Consider the following 26,071-nt stretch of genomic DNA (forward strand, 5'->3'; position numbering starts at 1 on the left):
AGAAATTGTAATTAATGCAGCTTTCAGTTTCAATATCCTAAAAATGATATTTATATAATTAATGCAATTTTCAGTTTTAATATCATAAAATGATATTTATATACACCTTTTACATGTATTCTTATTTTTTCTTTTTGATATGATATAGTTAAATCAACTGAGTTGGATCAGTAGTTAAAGTCTTTGCTTTTAAAGATAGAGAAAAAGGGAAAACTTGTAACAAAGAAAAATAAAGTAGTCTAATAAAAAGATACAACTCACAAGGAAAAGGGAGAGCTTGAAATGGATAGGAGATAAAACCATTAAGTATTTTCTGATTGTAGAAACAAGGATCTATATATCCATCTATTATCAATCACTCTCTCATCATAAAACCATTTTCATTTTCTAAATTTCATATTCCATAAACCCACACATCCAAGTTTCCTTCCTTCTTTCTTCCCTCTCTCAATTAAATAAATACATTCACATTCACACATCACTCTATATCTCTCTCTCTCTCTCTCTTCCTCTCTCTCACACACATATACATATATATATATATACATCATTTGTATCTAAACAAACAGTAAGGGATCTACTACAAACACTTCGAAACAATCGATCTTAACAGGTTTAACTAATTCCAACTGTTTATTATCATACATTTTGATTTTATATTTTCGTATATTTAGATCACCAGATTTGATTTTTTGAATCTGATTTGATTTTAGGTTTTCCGTTTGCGTTACGCATAATGCCTATATGTATCTATATCTATAGGTTGAATGTATAGGTCTACTAGTGTGGAGGCATTGAGAGATTTAATAAAGTTTTGTTAAATTTAGTACTGGATTTAGCTGTTATATATGTGTGTATATATGTATATATTTGTATCTATAGGTTGAATGTATAGGTCTACTAGTGTGGATTATACTGACATTAAGTGATATAATAAAGTTTTTTTTAAATTTGGTACTGGATTTAGCAGTTATATATGTGTATAATATGTATATGTATATGTACACATTTGTATCTATACGTTGAATGTATAGGCTATTAGTGTGGATTATACTGATATTAAGAAATTTGGTAAAGTTTTTTGGAATCCGATACTGGATTTAGCTGTTATATAAGTGTATATCTATGTGTGTGTTTGTATAACTGTATATATAATTGTTATGATACGTAAGTGTGAATTGATGTTGCGGTTTATGGTAGTCGTAGATCTAAGTCTTGTGTGTAATGTTCGGAATAGAGACAGTAGTTTGGGGAAGTGTATTAGGAGGTTAGTGGACCGTAGTTTTGTTAACTTTCGACTTTTGTTCACATATATGAATGTATGATGTGATACTATTATTGTTTTGGACTAAAGTTATGTGCAGTTGAATAGGGTGTTATTTCACATTGATAGCAATACGTAAAGGCAGAAAATGGTTTGGATGTTTCAAGTGTGTGTGTGTTTTGTTATATTCTGCATTCAAGTAAGGATTTATTAAACAATTTAAGGATGTAAAAGATGGTTGAATTTTGTAAATTTAGTTAGTTGAATGTTACACTTTTGCTGTACAAACAGTACCTAAATGGTATATATAATACTAAATTGATAAACTGATATTAGGTGAAAGAAACGGAGGTAAAAAAGATCACAGCAGGATAATAAACAGTATTTCACTTTAGGGTAATCAAAATGACCATTTGTGTTATTAGACAACCGCTGGGTCACTTGCACACATAGTATTCAGTTTTACATTGTACCTCTCAGATAAATATACTGATGCTAAGATGAGTGCATGGAAGAAACTGACTGGATAAATTGATATTTGCCTTTGAGTATCTCTGTACAAAGATAAATATCAGTATCATTTTAGGCAATGTTTGTAGAGGAGATGGCTTCAGAACTTACAACTAACAACCTAGGCATACTGAAAAGTTCGAAGTCAATTAGCAATACTCTTTTTAGTTATATTATCCCAAGGATTGGTGTAACATCAATGTATCACTTATCTGTAGCAAGCTGCATATAAACATACTTATCGGTTGACATCAGTTGTTTCCGTATGTAAAAGTATTGAATAGACCTGGAAATATGCTTGCCTGATGTCTGTGCCTTCTCACATCTTAAAAGACTTTTCTCAAGATTGTGGTTACTTCTACTATCTTGGCATTTTTGAGTATATGCACTTTAGGTGTCATTTCTAGTTTTACTAGATATTAGCTTAGTTTGCCATTTTGAGCTACAATCATGAATTTTAGTTGCATATTAAGGTTTACTGAGATCTTTCAGCTTTTCTGATTAATTTTATTATGTTGTATCACAAAGTGTTTTTGCTAGATATAAGTTGAAGTTTAGTTACTCAAGGCCTGTCTACATCTTTTCTAACTCATAAGTGTTTTATGCAGGAGGTTTGTTTTTTGTGTGGTTTGGAAGATGAAGACTCTCCTCAAGTTGGATAAGTGAGAGAATTTTGATTTAGAAAAATCAAATATTCATTTGGGGAGAGAATAGCGTTGTATAATTGAGCTCTGGGAACTTATAACAAACTTGTGAAGTAAGCTGCTGGCGAAATGATAAACAAGTCACTTTTTTTGACTTACCTGTACCTGTTCATCTACATTTTGCTGTCATCTGGAGTTATTCTCTACAACAAAGTAATTAGTTTGCGCCTTCTCTCTCAATATTTGTCACTGGCTACTAATATCCTTTGTGATGTACCATTGGATGCGCGCGCACTTTTTTCATATTCATGTTCTTTCAAAAGTTGGTGAAGTGGTTCCGATTCTGCAAATTGGAGTTCTGCATGTTCTATAATATGAAAATTGAAATGTCGACTCTGCATATCAGCAATATCTTTTGATCATGTCTCATGTTGTGCTTCCTTATCAGTTAAACTTTGAATTGCTTATATTGTTATACATAGACTCCTTTCTCTTACTAAATCTGTAATGATGATGGGTATAGATTTGTGATACAAAACAAAAATGACTATTATATCTGCATACTCTGCTTAATAAGTTTTACATCTTTGGTCTGGGTATATGGTGAAATCTAGGGGTAGCTTAAGTGGTTGGAGTTTGGGACTCTCTTTCAAAAGAACCCATCTTCTAATTATGGGGGCATCTTGCCACTTGCCCATAGTAATGAGTGGTTCACCCGGTCCCTCTGGTTTGCTCTCAATCCAGAAGCACTTTTGGTGGCTCTGAACGGTTTCACAATTCCCAAAGAAACACGTTCAGTTGTCATCCGTTTTCTGGTTTGCTGATAACAATTAACGAGAATCTGGGGTTCATTAAAGTCTGACGTAGCACATGGTCTTTGGACTCTCTTTGGTCTTGGCTTCCTTTACCATTTTGATTTACATACCATAAGCACATCATACATTGCTTCTTCATATAATTATTCCTGCAGTTTAGATTGTTCAAAGTTTCTGTGCAGTGAGTTGGAGCCAGTATGTGATAATGGGTTATTTCTTTGTAGCTCAAATATGTTTAACCTTACCACTAAATGAATGTATGTGTTATGTAATTGTATTACTTATCCATTAAAATCTCATTTTACCTGCTATCTTTTTGTATAATTTGCAGTGGGTTCTCTCTCCAAAGTACTTCAATTTTCCCTTCCCCATCACACTTACTATGATACACATGGGCTTTTCTGGAGCAGTCGCGTTCTTTCTTGTCCGTGTTTTCAAGGTACGGTGTTCTATTAGAATTTTGAATCATCTCTATACATCAGCTAAGTTTCTTACTACGTGCCATCTTAAATTTATAATGGTGAATTCTTTAATAGTCACACAGTCATACTTTTAGTAATTAATTGTGCTTCCAAGCTAAATTACTTCAATTGATATAGAAACATGTTTTGCTTGTCATGTGTCTCCCTTTTAGCTTTTGAAAGTTTGAGTTTAGGCATCCTGGGCGGGTACAGAGGTCAATTTGCTCGGAGTTTATCACTGTTTTTCCAAACTGAGCTCCAATCTTTTCCATGTCTTCGAAATAAACCTGTCAGCTAGAGAAAGCTTGGTTTGCAACTTTGCATATAACTATATAAAAGTAGAGTCAAGTCCTGTGCTGTTTCTTTTTCTGGTGATCCCAAGAAAACAAAATTAGCGCTCACAATGTATTTCAAATTACAAAGCTCTGATATGAACTAAAGTTCATACTAACTTGGTCACTTGTATTCTTTCCTCTTATACTGCAGGTTGTTGCTCCTGTTAAAATGACATTTGAAATGTAAGATATCTAGTTATTTACTGCAATCAATTTACTTGTAAAATTCCTTACAGTTTGAAAATCATCTCAAATTTTGTTTTTCATGTTAATTGACAGATATGCAACATGTGTAATTCCAATCAGTGCCTTCTTTGCATCAAGTCTCTGGTATGATCCACTTAAAATATTTTTTGCTGAATATGTAGGTAGCTAAATGTTACTTTGTTATAACTTATAAGCTTATGTAAGTTTTTTATAATCTACTTAGACTGCTAGGCTATATCTGTTGTGTTAAAAGAAAGAAGCAACTATGTTTATTGGAAAAAGATCAAAGTTTAACTAACATGATTGCTGTTTCCGTCCTGCAGGTTTGGCAACACGGCTTACTTACATATATCTGTGGCCTTCATTCAGATGCTTAAAGCCCTGAGTATGTAAAAGCAATTCCCATATTTCTTTTTTTTTTTTTTAACATATATTATATTCACCTGTTTTTGACAAATATCTGTCTTCTGCAATTTGATACAGTGCCAGTGGCAACACTTTTCATGGCTGTTTTGTGTGGGACGGACAAGCTTAGGTGGGATGTGTTCTTGAACATGCTGCTGGTCAGCTTTGGAGTTGTGATATCCTCTTATGGGGAAATCCATTTTAATGTAGTTGGCACACTTTACCAATGCACAGGGATTCTTGCAGAAGCTTTGAGACTAGTGTTAACCCAAGTCCTCTTGCAAAAGAAGGGTTTAACTCTAAACCCAATAACAAGTTTATATTACATCGCTCCATGCAGGTACCGGGTTTCACTGCTTATAAATATGTTATTTTTTTCTTGCTTTTAGAGGAAAAGTTTCGTCTGTCCAACTTTTTCCTTGTCTATTCGATGTGCTTATTATTTTTTTGGTTCTTTTTAGACTTCACATACAAGTTTAATTGGGACTTGGGGAGGGTTATAAGGTCATTGTCAGCCTGTCAGGGGGGTGTCTTTACTTCCGCTCCAGGAAATTTTTTGCAAAGATCTTGGCTGTTTGCATTGCTCTTTGCGCATTGCTGTATTGTTTAAGAGTTTAAAAAAAATTGGTGATACATTCCCACCTTTCTAAAGGTATCTAAATGGGACTCCATAAACGCTTTGGCTCATCCATATTGGGGCTCATGTGTTCCCAAAGTTGCCTAGTTGACTTTTGGACTTGTATATTAAAGCGTGGAACTTCCAAATGAATAAATTTACATCGGTACATATGAATAGTTAGCAATTTTTTTTTCTTTTTATACATAAAAGGACAACTTAATAAATCTTACAAATTCCACACATATTTACATAATTATGCAAGTCTCTATCATGAGACTTGAACCCTCAACCTATAAGTTGTAAAGACAAAGGGAAAATTAGCAGCTCAACCCCAAAAATTTTTTTTAAAGAAAGATAGCACGTTCATCTTTTATCCAAAATCAACGCACCCACTATTTTACCCTACTTTTTTTCAAAGGTGTAGTAAGATCATATGACATGAGAGCTGAAGATCCAGGATCTCATGTCATTCTATCTACTTGTGAATAGAGCATACAATAGATACTTGGATCCCTCTGGCTAATGATGTAAGACTGAGTGTTCTGATTTTCGCATTTGTAGTTTTGCGTTCCTGTTTGTGCCTTGGTATTTTTTGGAGAAGACTGGCATGGACGTTTCACAGATTCAGTTCAATTTCTGGATATTCTTTTCCAACGCCCTATGCGCTTTAGCACTGAACTTCTCAATTTTCCTAGTCATTGGTAGAACTGGAGCTGTTACCATACGAGTTGCTGGTGTCCTCAAGGATTGGATACTTATAGCTCTTTCAACTGTAATATTTCCAGAGTCTGCCATTACTGGGCTCAATATTATTGGATATGCCATTGGTATGAGTTTTCCTTTCTCTCATATGCCTTGTATAATTTGTAATTTACATTACTAATTGACGGTTTTTCTGTGCAGCACTTTGTGGTGTAGTCATGTACAATTACATAAAGGTCAAGGATGTTAAAGCATCCCAACTTCCCACTGATAGCCCAGAACGAATGAATAAGGTCAGATTGCTGACATTTCCTGAAACTTTGAAGTTCATTTTGTTTATCCGTTGTCTAGTTTATGGTTCTATCTTTTTCTACTCAGATCAGTGGGTCCCGTATATGTGAAATTTTAATCGCCCAAACATATTTAGGACTCAACTGCTTGTTGTGTATTTCATATTCCCAATAACCTTAATGATGGACATGTTGGTCTAATGGTATAAGTATTGCTGCAATTTTTCTACCACTTACTAACTGGTTGATCTGTGTTGTGTTTTATCTCAATCAGGTCAAGTCAAAAATGTTAGCTAAAACTATGACCTGGTCAAACGGTTTGAGAGTCAACCCAAGTCTGTATTTAATACGTATAAACCTTCTAAGTCGATTTGATTCAAAGATGATGCTATTTTCCTAATCATAATTAGTCCATTAAAAATTAAAACAGATGGACAAAAAAGTGTTTTGTAGTCAATTGACTTTATTCACTTAGACCTGAGCTGGAAATGACTTGTAATCTGAAACAATTTTGACATGTTATTCAACCTGTTCTTTTGCCATTGTTGTGTATTTTGAGTGAAAAGGCTGAATTGTCAAACAAATTTTTTGCTCATTAACGAACCTGAATAGGATCTTTTCATAGTTATCAAACAAGTAAGTTTGCAAAATATCTGTATTACATTGATGGACTCTGGTTTGTGTCTGATCAGGATTGGAGGATTGAGAAGAAGTCATCTAATATCTTTGCTCCTGACAACATTGATGATGATACAAGTAGTGGGAAGGTTAGTTCCATGTCAGATATGAGCGTAGACGAAGAAATTCCTCTAATGGCATCTTCAAGGCTTTCACATATTGGGCGTTCACAGCTTAGCAGCCGGGAGGCATAATTCATTATACACCAAATAGATATATAGTATTCGATACATGTAGGGTTGTTCATGTGGCTTAGCATTAAAATTTGTGGAAGAGAAGAATTGCTTTATTCCACTGCTTTTTCTTATGGAAAGTAAACGGTCTCTTCTTGAAACCAAAGGTATGGTAATCAGATGTTGTAGCACTGTAGAAGTTTATTGTAGCATGCAAGTTTATCTTGTTCTGGAGGTTGGGCACATGTATTGTTGTCGTTGTGTAGTGGCCGGTTATTGTTTGAATTTTGAGACCAACTGAAATAGACTTAAATGAAAATTAAACTATTCATTTTGTTGTTTAATGTGTTTAGGGAAAATTTTACAGATTGTCAAATGAAGGTGGGCATCATAAAGCTATATCTGTATTTTCAGCTTTTGGCATTTGTCTTTTTTACATGTGTAAGGATCAGATTAAGGTACTCAAATGCGGTTCTATTTGTGAAATTTTGAATTTATATTAGGTTGATTACGCTAAGGGTTGTGTTGTGTATGCTGGTTTCTTTGATTTGTTAGAGGGGTAACAAAACATAAAACATAGATTATAGGTTGAGGTGGACCGTCTAGAAAAATAATAACACAGTTGGGAAGGTAAAAAGTCTTCAATGAGCATCTTAGATCTACATTGTAGAGGTTCAGTAAGTCTCCCCCATGCGATATGTTAATGTGTGGTATGACATGATTCTAACCCGAAAGTTTAAATCCTTGGTACCTAGTTGGCTAGTTCTTTAAAGAATCATCTGAAATGGCTGATGTAATTTAGTATGACAGATTCCACATTTGTTTTATTTTTGAAAATAAACATACTTCTAATGTCAAATGAATTATATTTTTTATAAAAAAAACTTTTCTATGACCAAGTAATTCATTCAACATTACACGTATATTCTGTTTGGAATGATGGAATCTCTTGATATCCGGGAATGAGAGTGTAGGTTCTACCATTCTCAAACTGGAGCTACCTTCCAGATTTCCTTGTCTGGTTGCAATGAACGACTGTATCTACGAATATGGTATCTGTACTATTCAAATTGGCATGCACTCATAGGAGCTAAACCTACAAATTCACCATAAGTTGGGTCCCTCAACTTCTCTTGTTCTTTTCTTGCTGGAGGTAAGGCTGGGAAAAAGAATAGAGCACAGGGGCTCAGCTCTCACACTCCTCATCCACGAAGCTGAGAGAAAAAGCATAACTCCCCAGTTAAACTGTTTTTCTTGTGTCTCGAGTAAACCCTTCTACACCGTACAAGAAGTCAAACACCCAACAGATAAGCTCGGCATTAAATCAAATCAGGTCCAAAACTTTATTTTAATAGAAGATGAATTTATATGTACACAAATGATGAAAACGATGCATTTAATAGCATGTGTACGCCTAGTTACTTGCAGCAAATACTTTTAGTACCAATAAAATGGCATTTTGGGCATAACATATAATGTAACACAACTCATAGTATGTTGTCGACTACTTTCAAGCAGTACAATGTTCGAAGGCATTACAATAAAAGAACCGTGGGGAATGAACCCAAACAAACCATTTACATGAAAAACTGAGTACGATATGCACAACTCGGATGAAAAAAATTAATACATTTAGCTTAGCATAACATAGCACACAATCATATGACATGACACATTTAGTATTTAAACAATCATCCTCCGTAATGTCCTCAAAAATGCTCTGCAGAACTTACATACAATAGTCTCCTTGCGGCTGGAGCTGGAGGAGCCAACCCTGGTATGTCTCTGATGTCTTTGTTGTGCGGATTCACAATCTAATCAGCAAACAGAATAACCACATTAGAAAACTCCACCAAAATGCATATTTGATAATTCAACAAACTTCTTGAGTATACAAATCAAGGGGAAAGTCGATTACCTTCACGATAATAATAGCAATTACACCACAGACAATAAGAAATAGAAAAAGCATGATGCATTTATCTGTAGCCACCTGTAAAAAATGTGATTTAGTTATACATGAAATACAGAAAACTGAACATTTAAAATAATGTAACTGATATATATAATTGGAAAGACTTGATACCTGGCGTCCTATCTCCTTCACAAGCTGGGATGCTTTCTTGATAGAGAACTGAATCGTGTCTAGTTCATTGACAATACGACCCATTTGATCAGTCTGAGAAAAACTATAGTAATCAGATCCTCCATAAATATACAGACGAACAACAAAGGTAATATCAATTATTTACCAATATTAAGATATGTACTTACTTGGCCTTTCAATTTAACAGCAGTATCGGTTCCCACTTCAACGGTTTGATGAACCACCTGTATGTAGATCAGATAAGTACAAAGCAATGACAGCAATTAACTATTTATATACAAACAACGATGATAAAAATTTACTTGTTTGGAGCGTTCAATTGCTTGATCTGTTTCATCCATTCTATTCCTGCCAGCTTGTATAAGCTCCTGATTCGACATTTCTAGAAAAGCAGCCGATGCAGTGAGATACATAGATAAATTCTAAATTACTGATGGCCATTTCTTTAACTAAAATGACATTGATCAGAAGTGCAAGACATCTAATGAACCTCATGACTTCCTAAATTTTTTATTTTCCAGGATAAATATAAAGCAGTAAACCTGATCTCACCTGATGCAACCTGGGCGTTGTCGTCAGCCATAGGTTCACTAGCACCTGCTCCCATATCAAATAGTTCAACCCTCTTATTTCCAAGAGTGCTTTGGTGTCTGGATTTAATAAAAGACGGAAGATGGTCAGAGAATGTTAACATAGTAACGATCTTATATATAACTATACTACATCAAAGCTTTGTCAGCATTTGATTACGTTATCAGTCAATCCATTAAATCCAACCATACTAAGCACATGTAAATTTTCATTTTGAGTCATAGAATGGGATAAATATAGTAACTTCCAAAAATCAACATGGGTCCAGATGTATCTCCAATCATGAATGCTAAAATTTAAAAAATATACATGAACTTACGTCTTTCTCGAGGCCACAAATGAATTCAGCTTTTTAATCTGCAAACACAATTATAAAAAATTAGCTAGGTTACAGAAACAAAACCATGCATCAGTAAATAACAGTTAAGTTGAGCACCACCGTATCGCAGGTTGAGAAAACATACATCCATTTGATAAATAAAATCTAGGACCATGAACATATAAATTAAACACTTCAAGCCAATATGAGAGCTGATATATAAGTATACAGACATATAGAAGCTGATATAAATTACAGATAAATAATACATAAAAAATCATGTGGATGTTGCAGGTATCATCAATAAGTAAAAGTAGAGGTGGCAAAATGTATGGGTTGGATCGGGTTGGGTGACGGATCCAAATGGGTCCGGGTCATAACGGGTTCGGGTCATAACGGGTCATTTTGAAAATGGGTCAAAACGGACCCGGGTCAAAACGGGTTATTATTTATCAAATGACTAAAAAGAACAAGGACTTGTTTATTTTGTAGGAAAATCTTTTGCCATTAAAAATTCTATCCTAAATATAAAAAACATAGCATGTAAGATGATAAAGTTGTATGGATTGGATAAATCGGTCACGAGTCCGTAATCAAAATATATAATTTTTTTATATTTATTATACTCCACAAGTCTGTAGTATACATGTATAATATAAATTTATTCCTACAAATAAAAAAAAGCCAGCTAAGTTACACGTATTCTATGCCTTTTATTGATATTAATAGTGGTGTAAACAGTAAATCTCACTTCTCTCTCAATTCTTAAATTTACTTTTCTCCTTTTGCCTTTTATTACAGAACGAAAGCAAGCATAAATTTCGTTGCCTTTTAATTTGTTTCAATTTGATTTCGACATCTAACGTAATAACTGAACAGTGGTCGAAAGTTGGTTGTAACGCTAGTTGTGACGGCGAAGCTGGTGGTAGGTTGTGGCGTTGTGCTCGTGGAGGCCGGAAGTTGGTTGTAACACCGGTGGTTCGAGGGTGGTTGTAACAGAGAAGATGGCGGTAGGTGGTGGTCGGAAGTTGGTTGTAATTCCAGGGTGATTGTGACAGAGAAAATGGCGGTGGGTGACTAGGTGGTCGTCGGAGGTTTGTTGTAATTCGAGGTGGTTGTGACGGAAGTTGGTTGTAACATCAGTTTGTTTAATTGAGTTTGGGCGAATATTAAACCGTACTCTTCTAATCTACCGCCCAATTTGACCCGTTTCAAAATTGAAGATGAAGCATTATTATCCATTCTCACCCGTTACAATCTAAAACATCACCCAAAATCACCCAAACAATTAAGAATGTCACCCAATATAACCCATATGTAAGAGTTTGGGCAGAAGTTGCCGGCTCTAAGTAAAAGGCATGACTATGATAAGTATCAGCAAATGGGCTTTATAGTCCATTTGGTCATAGCGCTTGCCTTGCATGTCATAACCAATCCCTCTTGAGCCATGTTGGCTCGAAGTCAACTCCTGATATTTGATATCACGAGTTCAAATCCGAGGGTAGGTACGTACACATATTTAATCTTACCATATCTTGCTTCTCATCATTGAGTTTCTTGGTGACATCCGGAGGGTTTTTACTTTCCTCCTCTTTGATTTCACGATCAAACTCTTTAATCAACCTACAGGAAAACAAATCCATCAAGTTCCCAGATTTGGGTTCTTCTGGACTCTGAATAACCTCCAACTCAAGAACAAATACTATTCAATCAACCAACAAAAATTACTTCTTGCAGCTTAGAAAAAACAATAGTTTACAAGGAACAAGCAATGTGCACCTTTTGCACTCTCTCATCCTTCCTGTCAGATCCTCCAACTGTTTGCTTTTTCTGGAGGTCTCTTTAATGTTTCCCAGCTTCTGAAACCCATTTCTACATCCAAAAAAATAGTCATGATTCTTTCAACTGAAGTGAAGAGTATTATCACACTGAAAAGAATTCTCATTAACCACAGCATTTAAGTGACCGCTTTAAATGATCTAGAATTCCAATTTGAAGATGTGATAAAAAGTATACACAGATTGCATATAAACAGAAGTTCAATCAGATAATAATTTGACAAGCTTAAGATATTCTTTAAGATTGTATAACTACAATTAACTTGAAATGAGAATCAAAGCTTACAAAACTAAATATTAATATAGCACACAAAAACTGATAAGATCATAAAAGAAGTGTACTTGATGATATCTTCAGTAAGTTTACTATAATAGAGCAGATATGGGGTCAAAGGAAAAGAAAAGATAGCTCGATTACAGGACACCCTCAAGGCTAGTCATGCTCTAAAACACAAAACAACTTATAAGAACAATATCTTTATGGCCTAGTGTTTAAGAAACCTACAAATGGAATACAAGAGCCTTTAAGTGCAATGTGTGTTCAGAGATAGATTCTCAAGCATAAACACCTAAAGGATGTGGTCGGCTAGTGTAGGACTTGTTATATCCCATAATTTTCCACAATTTGAGATCAAGCAGCGAACCCATCATTGGCGAGGGTAGGAAATGAATAAATCGATAATAAACTCGAAAACAGTCAAACCAAATGAGAATCTACAGCACGAATGGTATAACTCAGTACCCTCCTATCTAAAGCAATTCCTTAGATATATTTCAAGGATTCAAATATCTGTAGATTATTTCATTACATGAATAGTGGCACCCCCTTATTCTTTTTTGGCTCCTTTTTGTAATGCTATTCTTACCAACATTGCAACCAAATATTTACATTAGATACCATACTGGCAGTAGTGTATCAAGACTCCCTCAATCTTAAGCAAGACCTCATCTACCTACTCTTGTCCTCATGTGAATGTCATCCACTCTTGTGTTCCAAACATACATCTCAACATCAACATTAATACACACACACACAGTCCCACCCCCAATTATACATACACACAGTAAGATGGTGGACAGCACTCGAGTTAAATCCATTGAAAACCTTAACTCAAAGCAAATAAAGCCGTTTTTCAACGAGATCATATACAAAGAAATTAAACTTGTACGTAATTAAAACTTGAAGCACTACCAAGAGTAAAATGACTAATTAAGACTATGATGTACGATTATCTACAGTCAACAACAATGCACGTGTAAAGAAGCACGGATATTCAAAACCAAAGTGTAGCCCAATAACCTATCTAACAATCCAGATATGAAGTCTTTGAATATATGATCCTATAATTAGAGTATTAGACAATGGCATTCCTATCGATTCTACCAGACATAGGTTAAGTAAAAGAAATCAAGTTAGACACAAATTACATTGCTGGTGACAACTGAAAAATAAAAATTATAACTGAAGTAATCCCCGTGTCATCTTTTTGTTGACCCTTTAATACTGAAGTGATCCTTTATATATCAATTTAAAAGCAAAGTTGAACAACAGTATAAAGTATGTTCTAGAAAACAGGTTACGAACCACTTCGAGCATCAGTATATCACTTGAATTAGTTACTCTTGTTTGATCTTTGTCAAAGAGGTTAAGACCCAACTCACTCTGATTAGCGACAAATCCCTAGATACAGACTTCAGATTACTAGCTAGAAAAAAACTCTTTCCCCAGGTTCATCAATTGTCATTACTCATCTTGCAGAGCATGTTCCAACCCTCATAGGCTCATATTAGTTCTAGTTCAAAGATAATATTATAGAATCAAAACTCGAATTCCTCTGAATGCATTTATTTTTTGAAGTTCAACCCTTATGTCTGCTCATTTATCCATAAATCCCTACTTAGCTTTGCTTAAAGCTATCTAAACACTCGAGCTGATCAGTAATCAGTGACTGCAATAAATGAAGACAGTCATAAGCTGTGTCTTGTGAAATTCACCATTTTACAATTTATTATTCTAAGCACCTGAAACAACCAACTCCTAACTCCTAAGGCACTTTGTGCACCCTGTTAAGTTCACAACTCTTCTCGTAACTCATAGGCACCAATATCAACTTTAAAAAAAAAGTTTTTTCTTTACTTGTACACCTACACGTACACTTATAGAAACAGCTTCAGACATACATATGCGACAAGAAATACTACTTGAAGACTTTAACTGACATCTCACATACCGATAAATGAAATCTAGGGTGGTATTTAAATTAGCATATAAGCCGAGCTTATTATAACATAACTCCTCTTTTTCATCCAAAACATCTTATTAGCATTAATCAGCTCATACCAAAAAAAGCCAATATCGAGTAGCTTATCCAAATGGGCTTAACAACCTAAATAAGTTTTGTTTTGCAAATAAGCATCAAAGCACATTAAGAAAGTCGCGGTATGTATATATATATATATATATACACACAACACAGACTACTATCACAAACTCTAAAGTTGCTAAGTTAGTAACATATGAACTTAAAATGTATAATAAACTATAATGATTGTAGGAGCTCCAATTTCACCATAAATATAATACTAATAAAAAAAATAACAAAAATAATGCATATAAAAATTATTATTATTAATAAAAATAAAAAAGGGGGGGACTTACTCAAGGGCACGAAAATTGTCACGGATTTCACCACAGATCTGCTCCATTTGAGGGTTCATTTGCAAATCAGGATTCGCCATTTTTCTTTTTTTCTCTTCTGTTATATATATTATATATATTTTTTTATGCCAAATAATAATAATTTGATTACAAAATTATATTTTTTTGACACCAAAAAGAAAAAAGTTAAAAACTTTAATAGCTAAGAATTGTTAACATTATGATTTAGAGTAAACCCACTTCACCATATAAGATTTTGGTAACTGGGTTGGCTTGTTTTTTAATCTGAAAACGCTAAACAACTGTAAAAAAGGGGAATGTTTTTTTTTTTTTTACTGTAGAATACAAGAATGATAGATACAGATTGATAGATAGATTTTAGGTGAAGTATGAATTGGTGTTTGTGTGTGTTGCTTCCTAGGGTTTCACAATGAGAGAGAGAAGGTGTTGTTTATAGCCTGTATTTGCTGTTTGCCCACCTGTAAAGAATTGCCATTTTTATTCAAAATATATTTCTATTTTTTATTTTTATTTATTACTCTATTTATTACTTTATTCAATTATTAATGTTAATTTTTTTTAAAGATGAATTTTGCTTTGAAAACTTCGGGTCTAGATTCAATAACGGGTGGTCTAGCATACGTTGTTGTAACCGGATCCGTGTTAGAGAGCTTCCTCGAAATAGAAACGCCTATTTCAAATATCCGATGGGGAAAACCTACTAATCCGTCCGAAGGCACGAAGATTAATAGGGGTAACCCTATCTCTCAAACTTTAATCTGTGTATACCCAAGACAAGCCTTCATAAAGGACTTCTTATGTCCTCCCCATGTCATAAATACAAAACCTCTTGAATGAGTGATGATCTTTCAACCATTGAGCTAAATTAAATTAAAATTATCCGTGCAATGTGACGGTGTTCGTGGCGGTTGATGAGCGAGATAATTAACTTAATTTTCAAACAAGTTTTAAATTTATAATTACACGTTTAACTTCTCTAAGAAAGTAGCTAGGTGAAATTGTAGGATTTGGGGGTTTGTCACGATTTCCTATTAAAACTAATTAAACCGAAAGTAATATAGAAGCCGCAACCGCTTATTCAGCGAGAAGCTTCGGTTAAATCTGAAATTTGAATTGAAAAGCAAATAACAATAATTAAATAAAAAACTTGTTCAGCATCTCCGATCTCATGACACGACCGAAATACTATTTTATCTACTTGCTAGTCTGCTGAAAACTTAATCACGACTCAGATTCTCGATAGATTCACTTTGACTAAGTAACTAGTGTTGTCCCTAGACTTACACTAATCTTTAAACAAACTCTCGTTAGATTCACTGTTTAAGCATTAATAACCTAAGTTTGTGTTACTAGTCCATCTTTTAGTATACCTGGCTTTTAAGCCATGACCAGATAATAATTTCCTTCGGTTACCACATGCCACGTTTCCATGTCACTGGATCGCGTCTGACATTGTTAAGCATCATGTTCACCTTATTCTAATTATTATGGTTCTGGATCCCTCTGTTTGAAGTGAATCACTTTTTACATCTAATTATAGACTGATCATTGAACTTAAGTTAATACATGCATATATAGAACCTATAATAATATGAAGAACTCATTAACCATAGATCTACGATAAACAGTATATACAATCCAACATATCTAACAAATAAAATAAGATAAATAAACGTCTACATGACATCGATCCAAACAAATATCCAACCTACTAGCCTGACATTATTAAAGGAATAACAAAGTCTGAAAAGCTGAAAGACATTGTTTACTAACTGAAAGTAAATAAAAGAAATAGATCTAGGTTGAGGATGAAGATTGAGAGGTATTAGAAGCTCCAAAACCTCCTTGGAATATACAAAATCGACCTAGGGTTTGTATGTGGCGGCTAGGGCTGCTGAATCGGCTAACGTCGGTTTATTCGTATTTATATAGGCTAAAGTCAGTTTGCTAAATTGGGCCGCCCAGCGGCGCTGGTACTGGGCTCCAGAGGCGCTGGGGCCTCCATTTGTTGGGCCAGCGGCTCTCACAGCTCCTGCTGCTCTTCGATTTGCTTTCCTTTGTTCTACTCCCGAATTGTCTCCTTGTGTCTTGTAACTTCATAGGCCTTCATGTTGAGTTGATTGATGTCATTCACCCTTACTCGCATTTTCCGTGAACCTGCATTTATATCGAATCCATCAAGTACCAATAGTTTTGAAATATTAACTCATTTAGACATTGAAATGTGGCCTTATGATGGGGGAATTTATCACAAAATGAACGCTAATCAACCACTTAGAATGAAAATAACCTTCTAGAGGTTGTAATTTCTACAAGTTATACACGTGTAATACACATGTGTAAGTTATGAAATTACAATACAAGAGCATAGTGGTAATGACATGTATAAATTTACCACAATTATTTTTCTATAGACAAAAGCAAATAACAAATGGAAATAATTATGTTTATAGACTCACAAGAGAAGTCTTACAAAATTAAGACTCATAAAACAACCAATTTCATAAAACAATCATCTTAACGACGATTAACATTAGAACAAGAAGTCTAAAACCAACTTTTTTTGTAATAAAGTCTAAAACCAGATCTCAAAATTAGATTACCTGATGATATGCCTAAGCCATCAAGTGTCAACCTTCTTAAGAACTACATTCTGTACTCGTATCACTTTCAACTTACATCTCACAGCTTCATTAATCACCTTCTTTCCTTGTGCAAGGTCATATTTCTCTCCAAACAATTTTCCATAATCCACCATCTTCTTTGGTGCTTGTTGCTTTCATGAAATAAAGTCTTTGTACAATACTTTTTTCTTAGCCTTTCTAAATGAACCTTTTGAGTAACTTCTCTCGTTGAAACCTCAGTGACAAAACCCATATTCCACTTTGAAATTGGTTCGCCTGTATACGTGTCCAGATGACACATCAAAAAGATTCCACAGTCATCCTTGTTATTTAAGGTCCTCCATTTCATTTTTGCTAATGTGTGTTCCACTTTTCTGATTTTTGATGCTTGAAACTCCTCAAATAACGAGAAAACATACGTCGCTGCAAATAGATAACAATTTCTAAGTAAGAATTCACAGTTGTACCAAAAGATTCGGTCTATATTATACTAAGGTCAGTTTCGGACTTCACAAAAATCCCTATCTTGAAACTTGTTCCCCTTATTATTAACATACTATACTTTCTTATCAAACTCAATTATACTATATACTTTTATCTTAATTCAGAGAATATTGTTTTATTGTTCGAAGAACATGCATATGCTGCCTCTTTTTTGGGTTATATCTTTACACTATGTCAATTGTTCAAAGCCTTGGCTGTAACTATTCGAGTCAAATGTATCATTGTATTGCATACTATGTCATTTTCGTATTATATTTGTTGCACATTTCACATGTATAAATGAAACTAAAATAAATTGAAGGTTGAGAACAGATTCTTACAAGAACATCACAAACTGCACTATACTTCCCTTTATAGTCATTTGTAGTAACACTGTTATCAATTATGATGAATCCTATCCTTTTAAGGTTGAACATAACAAAATAATAGTGTTCATGTGCAATTATTGGGAAAAAAAACCTGTACATATAGTCTCAACGGTTATGTCTTTAAGCACATTTGAAAGATACAAATACATTTCTATCAAAATAACCACTACAGTTTTACCATTTTTCATTGACGGAAGTTCATCATCGCATCCCAATGCATGCTTCATATTTTTATCAAAAATCTTATAATGCTTCGTCAAATCCCAAAGAGCCATTCCACATGTTTTTTTACTGGTTTAGAAAAAATTAGGTTATTACTTTAACCTAGAAAAAATTTAAATCAGTAAAGTTAAATATACAATTTACAATGGTAGATGTTTGTAAAAAAAGTCTTTTAATTTGTCCACCTTTCATTTTTTGTTTTTCGTTAAGAATCAAACTCCAAATATCCATCACAGCCGCGTCTACACAAATTGTAGGTGATAGGCTTTCACAAATTGCGCGATTTAACATGTGCCCGGATTTTGTTTCATAGACGGCCTCTCTAACGGATAAACAACAAAAACAACCAATCTATAAAGATAAATGATACAATGAGTTACAGAATGAGCACTGGATAATATAAATTAATAAGTTTTATAAATAAAATAAGAATGAACTTACTATTCATCAACATTTTCCATTACAAATACACTTCCGGAAACCATATGTTCCAACTGGCTGGTAGGCGCGTTTACATCAGTTTGCTTAAGCCTATATGGAGATTCAAAGTAGTTTTATAAAAATGCTCAAGTAGTAAAGCAGAAAATTTAAAACTAAAAGAATATTTCAAATCAAAAAATAATATATAGATACTTTCAAAAGTATGTCGAATTTAAGACTATTAAAATATGCATTATATAGCTTACATAATATTAAACGGTGAAATCATGGTTGGAAATTGAATGAAAACATTGAAGATTATGAAAATCCGACTCCATCAAGCTAGATGTTAACTCGAATAATAGAAGAAGCTCCTTCTAAAATGAAATAAGGAAGAATGTGGTTAATTACTTCGGCTTTTTTTTTTTTGAAGAAAACAAGTTGAAAGGAAAGAAATTTTGGATAAGAAGACTACATGTTAAAGCCTTTTTATATAGACACAAAAGTGGATAAACAATAAATTTTATCTAGATTTCTTTATCTCCTTATCCTCTTAGCCAAGCTTTAACAATATCATGGTTGGAATTTATGATATTTTTATATACATAAAAAATACACCTGGCAAATGATAAATGAACTTTAAAAAAATGTTCTCTAAAAGCAATATGACTTTCAATTAATATTAACTCTCAATATTTGACTCCCATTAAATAATAAAATAAAGATTCAAATCAATTATAAATGTTTTTCAATTAATAAAAATCTATTATATCCACAATTTACTATGTTGGACTCAAGTTACTCATATATATATATATATCCAGAAAGATTTGAATATAACAAACAACTCAAAGAAATACTTAAAGTCTTGGTTCTGGAACTGAGTCAGCTTGAATGATTCCAAGCTGAGTCAGCCTGAACATCTTCACTGGAAGATGGTATTTTTCAAGCTACATTAAAAGGAACAAAGCACTTGGTCTGAATCAAATATGAAGAACAAGGATATAAGATTAGGCTAATGGGTGGAAATCAGTCTGAGTCTTAAAGTCACCTTGAAGGTACATATTCAGCCTGGAGTCTTACAAGTGCTCCAGTGTTGTTACAACTTTGTATATATCATCAATCAACTAAATAAGCATCAGAAATGACATTCTAGAAGTGCCAATTGTTGATTGTAAACATTCTATGAGGTGTCCATTTAGTTGTTGTTGCACGATCAACCTTGGTAAGCACATGGGGAACAAAAAGGACAATGTCACTATCATAGGTACTGATCATGCAGAGACCATCAAATCAAGACGCGTGTAAAGAAATAGACGGCATCCAAGGCATGGTTGATGCCTATATAAACCCTCCTTTGTGTCTCAAGAATGTGTGCATCCTTTCATTAACTCTCACAACGATTAGAGCTATCAGCTTGGATCCGTGTTATACTCAGCTTAGGCTAGTAGAATTAATTGACAAAGTTGTAACTTGCTATTCAATCAACTAGTTAGATTTGTAGGCTAATATGTTCCACAACTACTTGTGATTCTTTTCATTCATTAATAAAAGAATGAGTTGAAAATAAGCGTGCACTTTGTTCTTGGACTGCAACCTACTTTACTGTCTTTGTATTCTGTTTATTTTTTTACTGTTTCTTTAATATGATTAATCATAAGCTGAATATGGACAAATACTTTAACATAACTTAAATTCCGCATTAAAAGTATTTCCGAGCTGATTAAAGTGAAAAGTTGTATTCACCCCCTTCTACAACTCTTTGAGACATCTTAAACTATTATGTTATCTCCTTCGGGACCTATTAAACTAAATAGGATGCATTAGTTTACAAGAAGATCAATTCCTTCATATGGAGACTCAGACGTGATTGCCTTCCAACGTCTATTGACTTTTTTGCAAAAGTTATTGATTTCAATACTTTTAGATGTTTGCAATGTCCCCGTAGGCTTAAGTCCACAAGTCACATTTTTCAATTATGTAAGATCCCTACGAGACGAGACAATTATTAATATGTAAAACTAGACAACCATGGATCTACAATAAACACTAAACACAATCCAACAAATCTAACATTAAACAAAGTAAAATAAAAGCCTACATGATCACATAAATCAAAACAAGTATTTAGTCTACTAGCCAAACATTATTAATAGAATTGCAAAGTATGAAAAGATAAAAGACATTGTTTACCAAGAACAAAACATAATGTAGAATGAAGATCTAGGTTGATGATGAAGAACAAGAAGTGTTTGGAACTCCAAAATCCACTTAGAAACTTGCAATTTTCGGCCTAGGGTTAGGGATCACGTCTAGTGGCTGAAAATTGCTCTCTCATTAAGTCTGGTGGTTTATTTTTCTATTATAAGGCAAAAGGTCGGTGCTGAATTTGAGGATACGAGCGGCGCTCGTAGGGGGTGACGAGTGGTGCTCGTACCCTACTATTGCATTGCGAGCGATGCTCAAGCTTCCGACGCTCCTGATTTTCTTTGTTAAGCTTCCGTTTCACCGTCTTGTGTTTTGTAAAGTCCTTTGACATCCAAGTCGAGTTGGTAGATGACATTTACCCTAATTCGCATATTCCGTAAACATGCGTTAGTATTACATTTCATTAAGTACCAAAAGTTCATGCATATAAACTCATTTTGATGTTAAAAACGACCAAAAGACATAGAAGAAAAGTCATAAACAAATCACTCATCACCATCCTTAAGAATCAAACTCAAAAGTTTGGGTAAAACCGAAAGTGTCTTTGACCAGCTCGGCTGATCATCATTGACACAAATATATATATTATTATATTTATCTTAATACTTGGATTATTGTTAGATTTTTAATTTATCATTCACATAAATATATAAAACATAAGTGATCCAATTTTTCTGTTCTTCATTTCTACTAACTTTGTAGAGAACAATATACTAATATATTTTTACAATTTAATCTTAAACATATATATAATAACGAATTCAAATATGAAAATAAGGTTCTTTGATGCAATTATTTTTAAGTAATTAAAATGGTACCCGTATATATTAAAATATACAAGAGAAAGGTACCCGCACGTTGCGGCGGTGATAGAGGTGGCGGCGGTGGTGATGATGTAATGGCGGCGGCGGCAGTGGGGTGACAGGTGGTGGTGGTGGCGGTGGCGAGCGGCGGTAGAGGCGGTGATGACGGCAGCGGTAGTGGCAGTGATGGATGGTGGTGGCACACGACGGTACCAACGGTGGTGACGGTGGAAATTGGTGGTGGTGGCGGTGAGTAGTGGAAGTTATTGATGTAACGTGACTATGATGTATGGTAAATCATACATTAGAATGCGTAAATTATTGAAACTTAAAATCAATATTGAAAAATTTAAGTTTAATGTTGAAAATCAAAAGTAAATTTGCTTTATAATATAGATTTAAGTTCAATGTTAAAAATCAAAAGTGGATTTGCTTTATAATATAGTGTAGATCATATTTGTTTAGTTTATTCAAAGGTTGATAGCTCAATTTTTAATCCATTCGAACTTTGATTTTATTAAGGAAAGTAATTATACAATATAAGTTAATCTGTATATTATATGAGTATTAAAACTAGTAGATATAAACGAAGCGCGTAACCCGACCAGGGAGAAAAGTGTAACCCGACCACCCACTATTAGCGGCGACGTCGCCGCTAATAGTGGGTCCCAGAGTCACATGCGTCTGTAACGTTTGACCGTATCAGGTGGTGGTGGTCCCCACCATTAGCGGCGACGTCGCCGCTAATAGTGGGTCCCCCACTGGCAGATTTTCGATATAAACAATGCAATCCATTCGTTCCTCTTCTCCTCCTCTTCTCCGGAATACTTCTCCTCCTCCTTAAGAATTTTCGTCCTCCTCCATTCTTTCTGCAGGAAAATCCTTTTTACTCCATTCTTATAACTCACAAATCCGGCCATCTATCCCCTCATCATCGTTATCAACATTCCTTTTTACACTATCTACCTTTTCCGGCTTCCCGGAGTCCTTTTTCAGGCGTATTTTTAGCGGCGACATTTTTCCGGCGAAAATTTATTCCGGCCTACCAGTTTTGCGGGGAACGTATTTTCCACCACTGACGTATGGGAAAACAGTTTTTATAGTTTTCCGGCGACTATTATTTTTTCCGGCCAGCCAGACAGTCCGTTTTTTGCTATACATATTTTTCCAGTAAACTATTTTTCAGACGAGGTAACACTCATTTACCTTTTAAATACTTGTTTTTATTTGAATATATAATAATGTTATCAAATATTTATTTCTTATAGAAATTATTAGTTATAGAATTGTTATATATTTTTGTTAGAAAATATATGTTGAAAAAAAAAGTTAGAAAAAATATGGGTTAGAAAATACGTGTTAGAAAATATTAGTTATATAAATGTTATAGTTTAATGTTATATAAAAAATATGTTAGGAACAAGTGTTAGTAATTATATGTTAGAAAGTATTAGTTATAGAAATATTATAGTTTTATAGTTAGGAAAGATTACTTATGTTATTATAGTTAGGAATGATATGATTTTTAGAAATTCATTAATTTTTAGGAAAACATTTGTAGTTATAATTATTGTTTATTATAGTTCAAAGTATGATTCTTAGTTAGAAAAACACTTTTTAGTATAATTGTAATTGTTAATATAGTTGTTATTAGGTTAGTATTAATGTTATAAACGAATGTTTGAAAAAAAGTTGCAAAAAAGTGGTCATTTTAGGTATAATAATTTTGGAAAACAATTTTGTGTCGAAAATATGTTAATTTAGGTCGCACCTTTTTTATGACTTTTATGTTTGTTTATGTTATTTTATAAATTGAGACGGCTGATGTAGGTTAAAATGGCTGCACTTCACGGCGGAGATGGTGGCAACGACCCTCCAAACTGGGGGTGGAATCCCGAATGGGGTTGTAGGCGTACGGGTGGTAAGTATATATTAATGTACGTTGCATATAAATATATGGTACATATGTATATATATTTGTTATTTTATTTTGTTTTGCAGGTATTAGCACAGGGAGAGCTGCTGCTGCTAACAACGATCTGGAGCGCGAGTTTCAGAATTCGGGACGCCGAATCTCGCTTATGTTAAATAACGATCTCAGTAGGTGGCAGGCAATCGGGGACCACGCCAAGTGGTACAAGAGCTATTGGGGACCTATGTCGCTACCGTCCCACATAATTACGAGTCGTGGGATCAGGTGCCCCAGCCCATCAAGGATGGACTTACTGACTGGCTTATGGTATAAAACTAATTTTTTTTACTTTTTAAATACTTTATTTAAAAAATATGGTAGATGCTAACTTTTACTTGGTACTATTGCAGAGACGGTTCTACTTAGAACCCTATCTAGGTCACCCAGACAATCACCCGTTACGAGAGGCCGTGACCAGGATGATACGTCAGGATGCCCTGAAGATCTACAGGGATAAAAAAGCAAAATTCAAGAAGACTTGGTTCACTAACAGGGGTGGGTCCCAAAGGCTGGCAGAACTGGAGGGTCAACCTCCGTATGGGATGCCTCCACAGGCGTGGAGTTATCTACTGGGTTACTGGACCAGCGAGCCCCGGATGATTGCTGCCCAAAGAAACACGACAAACAGGCAGCAACAAAATAATTTTGTCAGTACTCACGGTCGGCAGTCATACGCTCAGCGTGAATGGCGTTACGCTGTAAGTTATACGTAATTATTTATACCCACGTATGTAAACATATATCTATACAGAGATACACATACAAATATATAACTTTGATTAATGTATATACAGGAAGATAATGACGGGCGACGTGAGGACCCGCCCGAGTTTTATTTGCGGGCCCACACGAGACGAGATGGGATGGTGCAGGACGCAGTTATGCCCATTTATGTAAGATCTTGCACAAATCTGGGAAAAAGATATTTTTTTGTATATACAGGAAGATAATAACTAATTTTTAGTTATTCTTAACTTAATTTTCATGTGCTACAGGAGCAGCTTCTTGATACCCACCAAAGACTTTCCCAAGTGCCCAATACCCCGCCTACGCAGACATATGTGGACGCTTTAGGGACACGATCGGGACATACTCGTATGGTTGGGCGTGTGGTTAGGGGAACACGTGGACTGAATGTCCCCCTCCCAGAGGATATAGAGCAACCCTTCCCAGCCCAGCAGTCACCGTCCTATAACGTCAATGATATGTTCGCCCAGGGTAGCCCTTGGACCCGGTCACCATTCAAAGACGGACCTAGCACGTCATCATCCCATGCTGGGCCTAGCACGTCACGGGCCCCCACACATCGGTTGGGTAGTGATAGTGATAGTGATAGTGATGATGAAAGTGATTAGTTTTCCCTTTTTTTAATTGTTTGTATTCATCGTTTAACGGAAGTGTAATTTCCTTTTGTAATCTTGACTTGCGTGAAAATTTCATTTGTATTTTTTTATGTTTTTATACATTTGTTGATAAAAAAATAATTGGAATCAAATTTAGAAAAGTATTATAAAATCAATGTATGTACAACAGAAAAATATGAGAAATTAGTAGATTTAAAACATTTAACGAATTTAATCATTTATTACAATAGGAGGGCCTGGTGGTACTCTTGGCATGTTTGCGTACAACCAATTTTGATACGCATCTTCTTGATTTGCGTACGTTATTGCTAGTCGACGTGCAGGATCGGTTGCGTGAAATTCCCATTCCGGATTCTTGTAGGCCATTGGGTAGTCGCCTGCTAATTTCACTGCAACAAAATGGGTTTCGTTGTTTATCAGCGCAATACTTATCGGTTGTTTGAATAACAGCTGATCTAAGCCGTGATGCATCGGAAATACTGTTCGGGGGTCACGTAGGCTAACGCAGTTGACTATTATACCCAGCTTATTGGCCAGGAGGATATGGAACCACACTTTACTCATCCAATGATGCATGGGTCGGCTTCGTCCATAATAAGATGTTCGCAGCGCCGTCAACATTCGGTTGCCCTCTGTTTGCCCAAACATTTGCATGTACCCTTCGAGGTCAGATTCAAACTCCGCTAGCATCTGCGTACGAACCCACTCTGCACCCATCTCCTCATCTAGCCCCAAAGCTACAGCGGTAGCTCGAAATCCACAGTTACCGTCTCCTTTAACATTTTGTGCGCCTATAACGTACGGCCTTAAGTACGATGGTATCTCACCTAGTACCCAAGCGTAATTTTTGGAAAGACTGGCGTTATACGGTTCCGCAACATACCCAACCCAACTGGCCGATGACTGTGCCTCTGACTCCGGATCCGAAACCTGCGCCTGCCTTGATTC

General features: G+C 34.8%; 3 protein-coding genes and 1 long non-coding RNA gene across 7 annotated transcripts; 2 read left to right on the forward strand and 2 right to left on the reverse strand.

Annotated features, from left to right (window-relative positions):
- The first annotated feature begins 517 nt into the window (after positions 1 to 517).
- On the forward strand, positions 518 to 7,447 carry LOC122580260 (probable sugar phosphate/phosphate translocator At3g17430). The gene is made up of 10 exons (XM_043752539.1): positions 518 to 613; positions 2,383 to 2,631; positions 3,565 to 3,672; positions 4,181 to 4,212; positions 4,309 to 4,359; positions 4,560 to 4,621; positions 4,720 to 4,981; positions 5,822 to 6,087; positions 6,164 to 6,255; positions 6,945 to 7,447. The coding sequence occupies exons 2-10, from the start codon at positions 2,548 to 2,550 to the stop codon at positions 7,122 to 7,124; spliced, it is 1,137 nt and encodes a 378-aa protein (XP_043608474.1). The 5' UTR covers positions 518 to 613; positions 2,383 to 2,547; the 3' UTR covers positions 7,125 to 7,447.
- Positions 7,448 to 8,576: 1,129 nt separating this feature from the next.
- On the reverse strand, positions 8,577 to 15,087 carry LOC122580252 (novel plant SNARE 13). Its single transcript, XM_043752531.1, has 10 exons — positions 14,618 to 15,087; positions 11,900 to 11,992; positions 11,650 to 11,743; positions 10,121 to 10,158; positions 9,763 to 9,860; positions 9,513 to 9,592; positions 9,378 to 9,434; positions 9,190 to 9,282; positions 9,022 to 9,096; positions 8,577 to 8,917 (listed from the first exon to the last, which is right to left on the reverse strand). The coding sequence occupies exons 1-10, from the start codon at positions 14,695 to 14,697 to the stop codon at positions 8,813 to 8,815; spliced, it is 813 nt and encodes a 270-aa protein (XP_043608466.1). The 5' UTR covers positions 14,698 to 15,087; the 3' UTR covers positions 8,577 to 8,812.
- A 1,251-nt stretch (positions 15,088 to 16,338) lies between these two features.
- LOC122578226 lies at positions 16,339 to 19,223 on the reverse strand. Of its 4 annotated transcripts, none has more exons than XR_006320488.1 (5): positions 19,043 to 19,223; positions 18,798 to 18,887; positions 18,542 to 18,707; positions 17,242 to 18,425; positions 16,339 to 16,795 (listed from the first exon to the last, which is right to left on the reverse strand). It is a non-coding gene; the product is annotated as an uncharacterized LOC122578226 (long non-coding RNA). The 4 variants fall into 4 exon arrangements; XR_006320490.1 differs by having other exon boundaries at positions 17,242 to 18,458; XR_006320489.1 differs by having other exon boundaries at positions 17,242 to 18,678.
- A 4,946-nt stretch (positions 19,224 to 24,169) lies between these two features.
- On the forward strand, positions 24,170 to 25,115 carry LOC122580195. The gene is made up of 3 exons (XM_043752470.1): positions 24,170 to 24,457; positions 24,554 to 24,652; positions 24,755 to 25,115. Exons 1-3 carry the CDS (start codon positions 24,179 to 24,181, stop codon positions 25,112 to 25,114), a joined length of 738 nt encoding a protein of 245 aa, XP_043608405.1. The 5' UTR covers positions 24,170 to 24,178; the 3' UTR covers position 25,115.
- Positions 25,116 to 26,071: the final 956 nt, after the last annotated feature.

The sequence above is a fragment of the Erigeron canadensis genome, chromosome 8 (assembly GCF_010389155.1).
Source record: "Erigeron canadensis isolate Cc75 chromosome 8, C_canadensis_v1, whole genome shotgun sequence".
In the NCBI taxonomy this organism is placed as follows: domain Eukaryota; kingdom Viridiplantae; phylum Streptophyta; class Magnoliopsida; order Asterales; family Asteraceae; genus Erigeron; species Erigeron canadensis.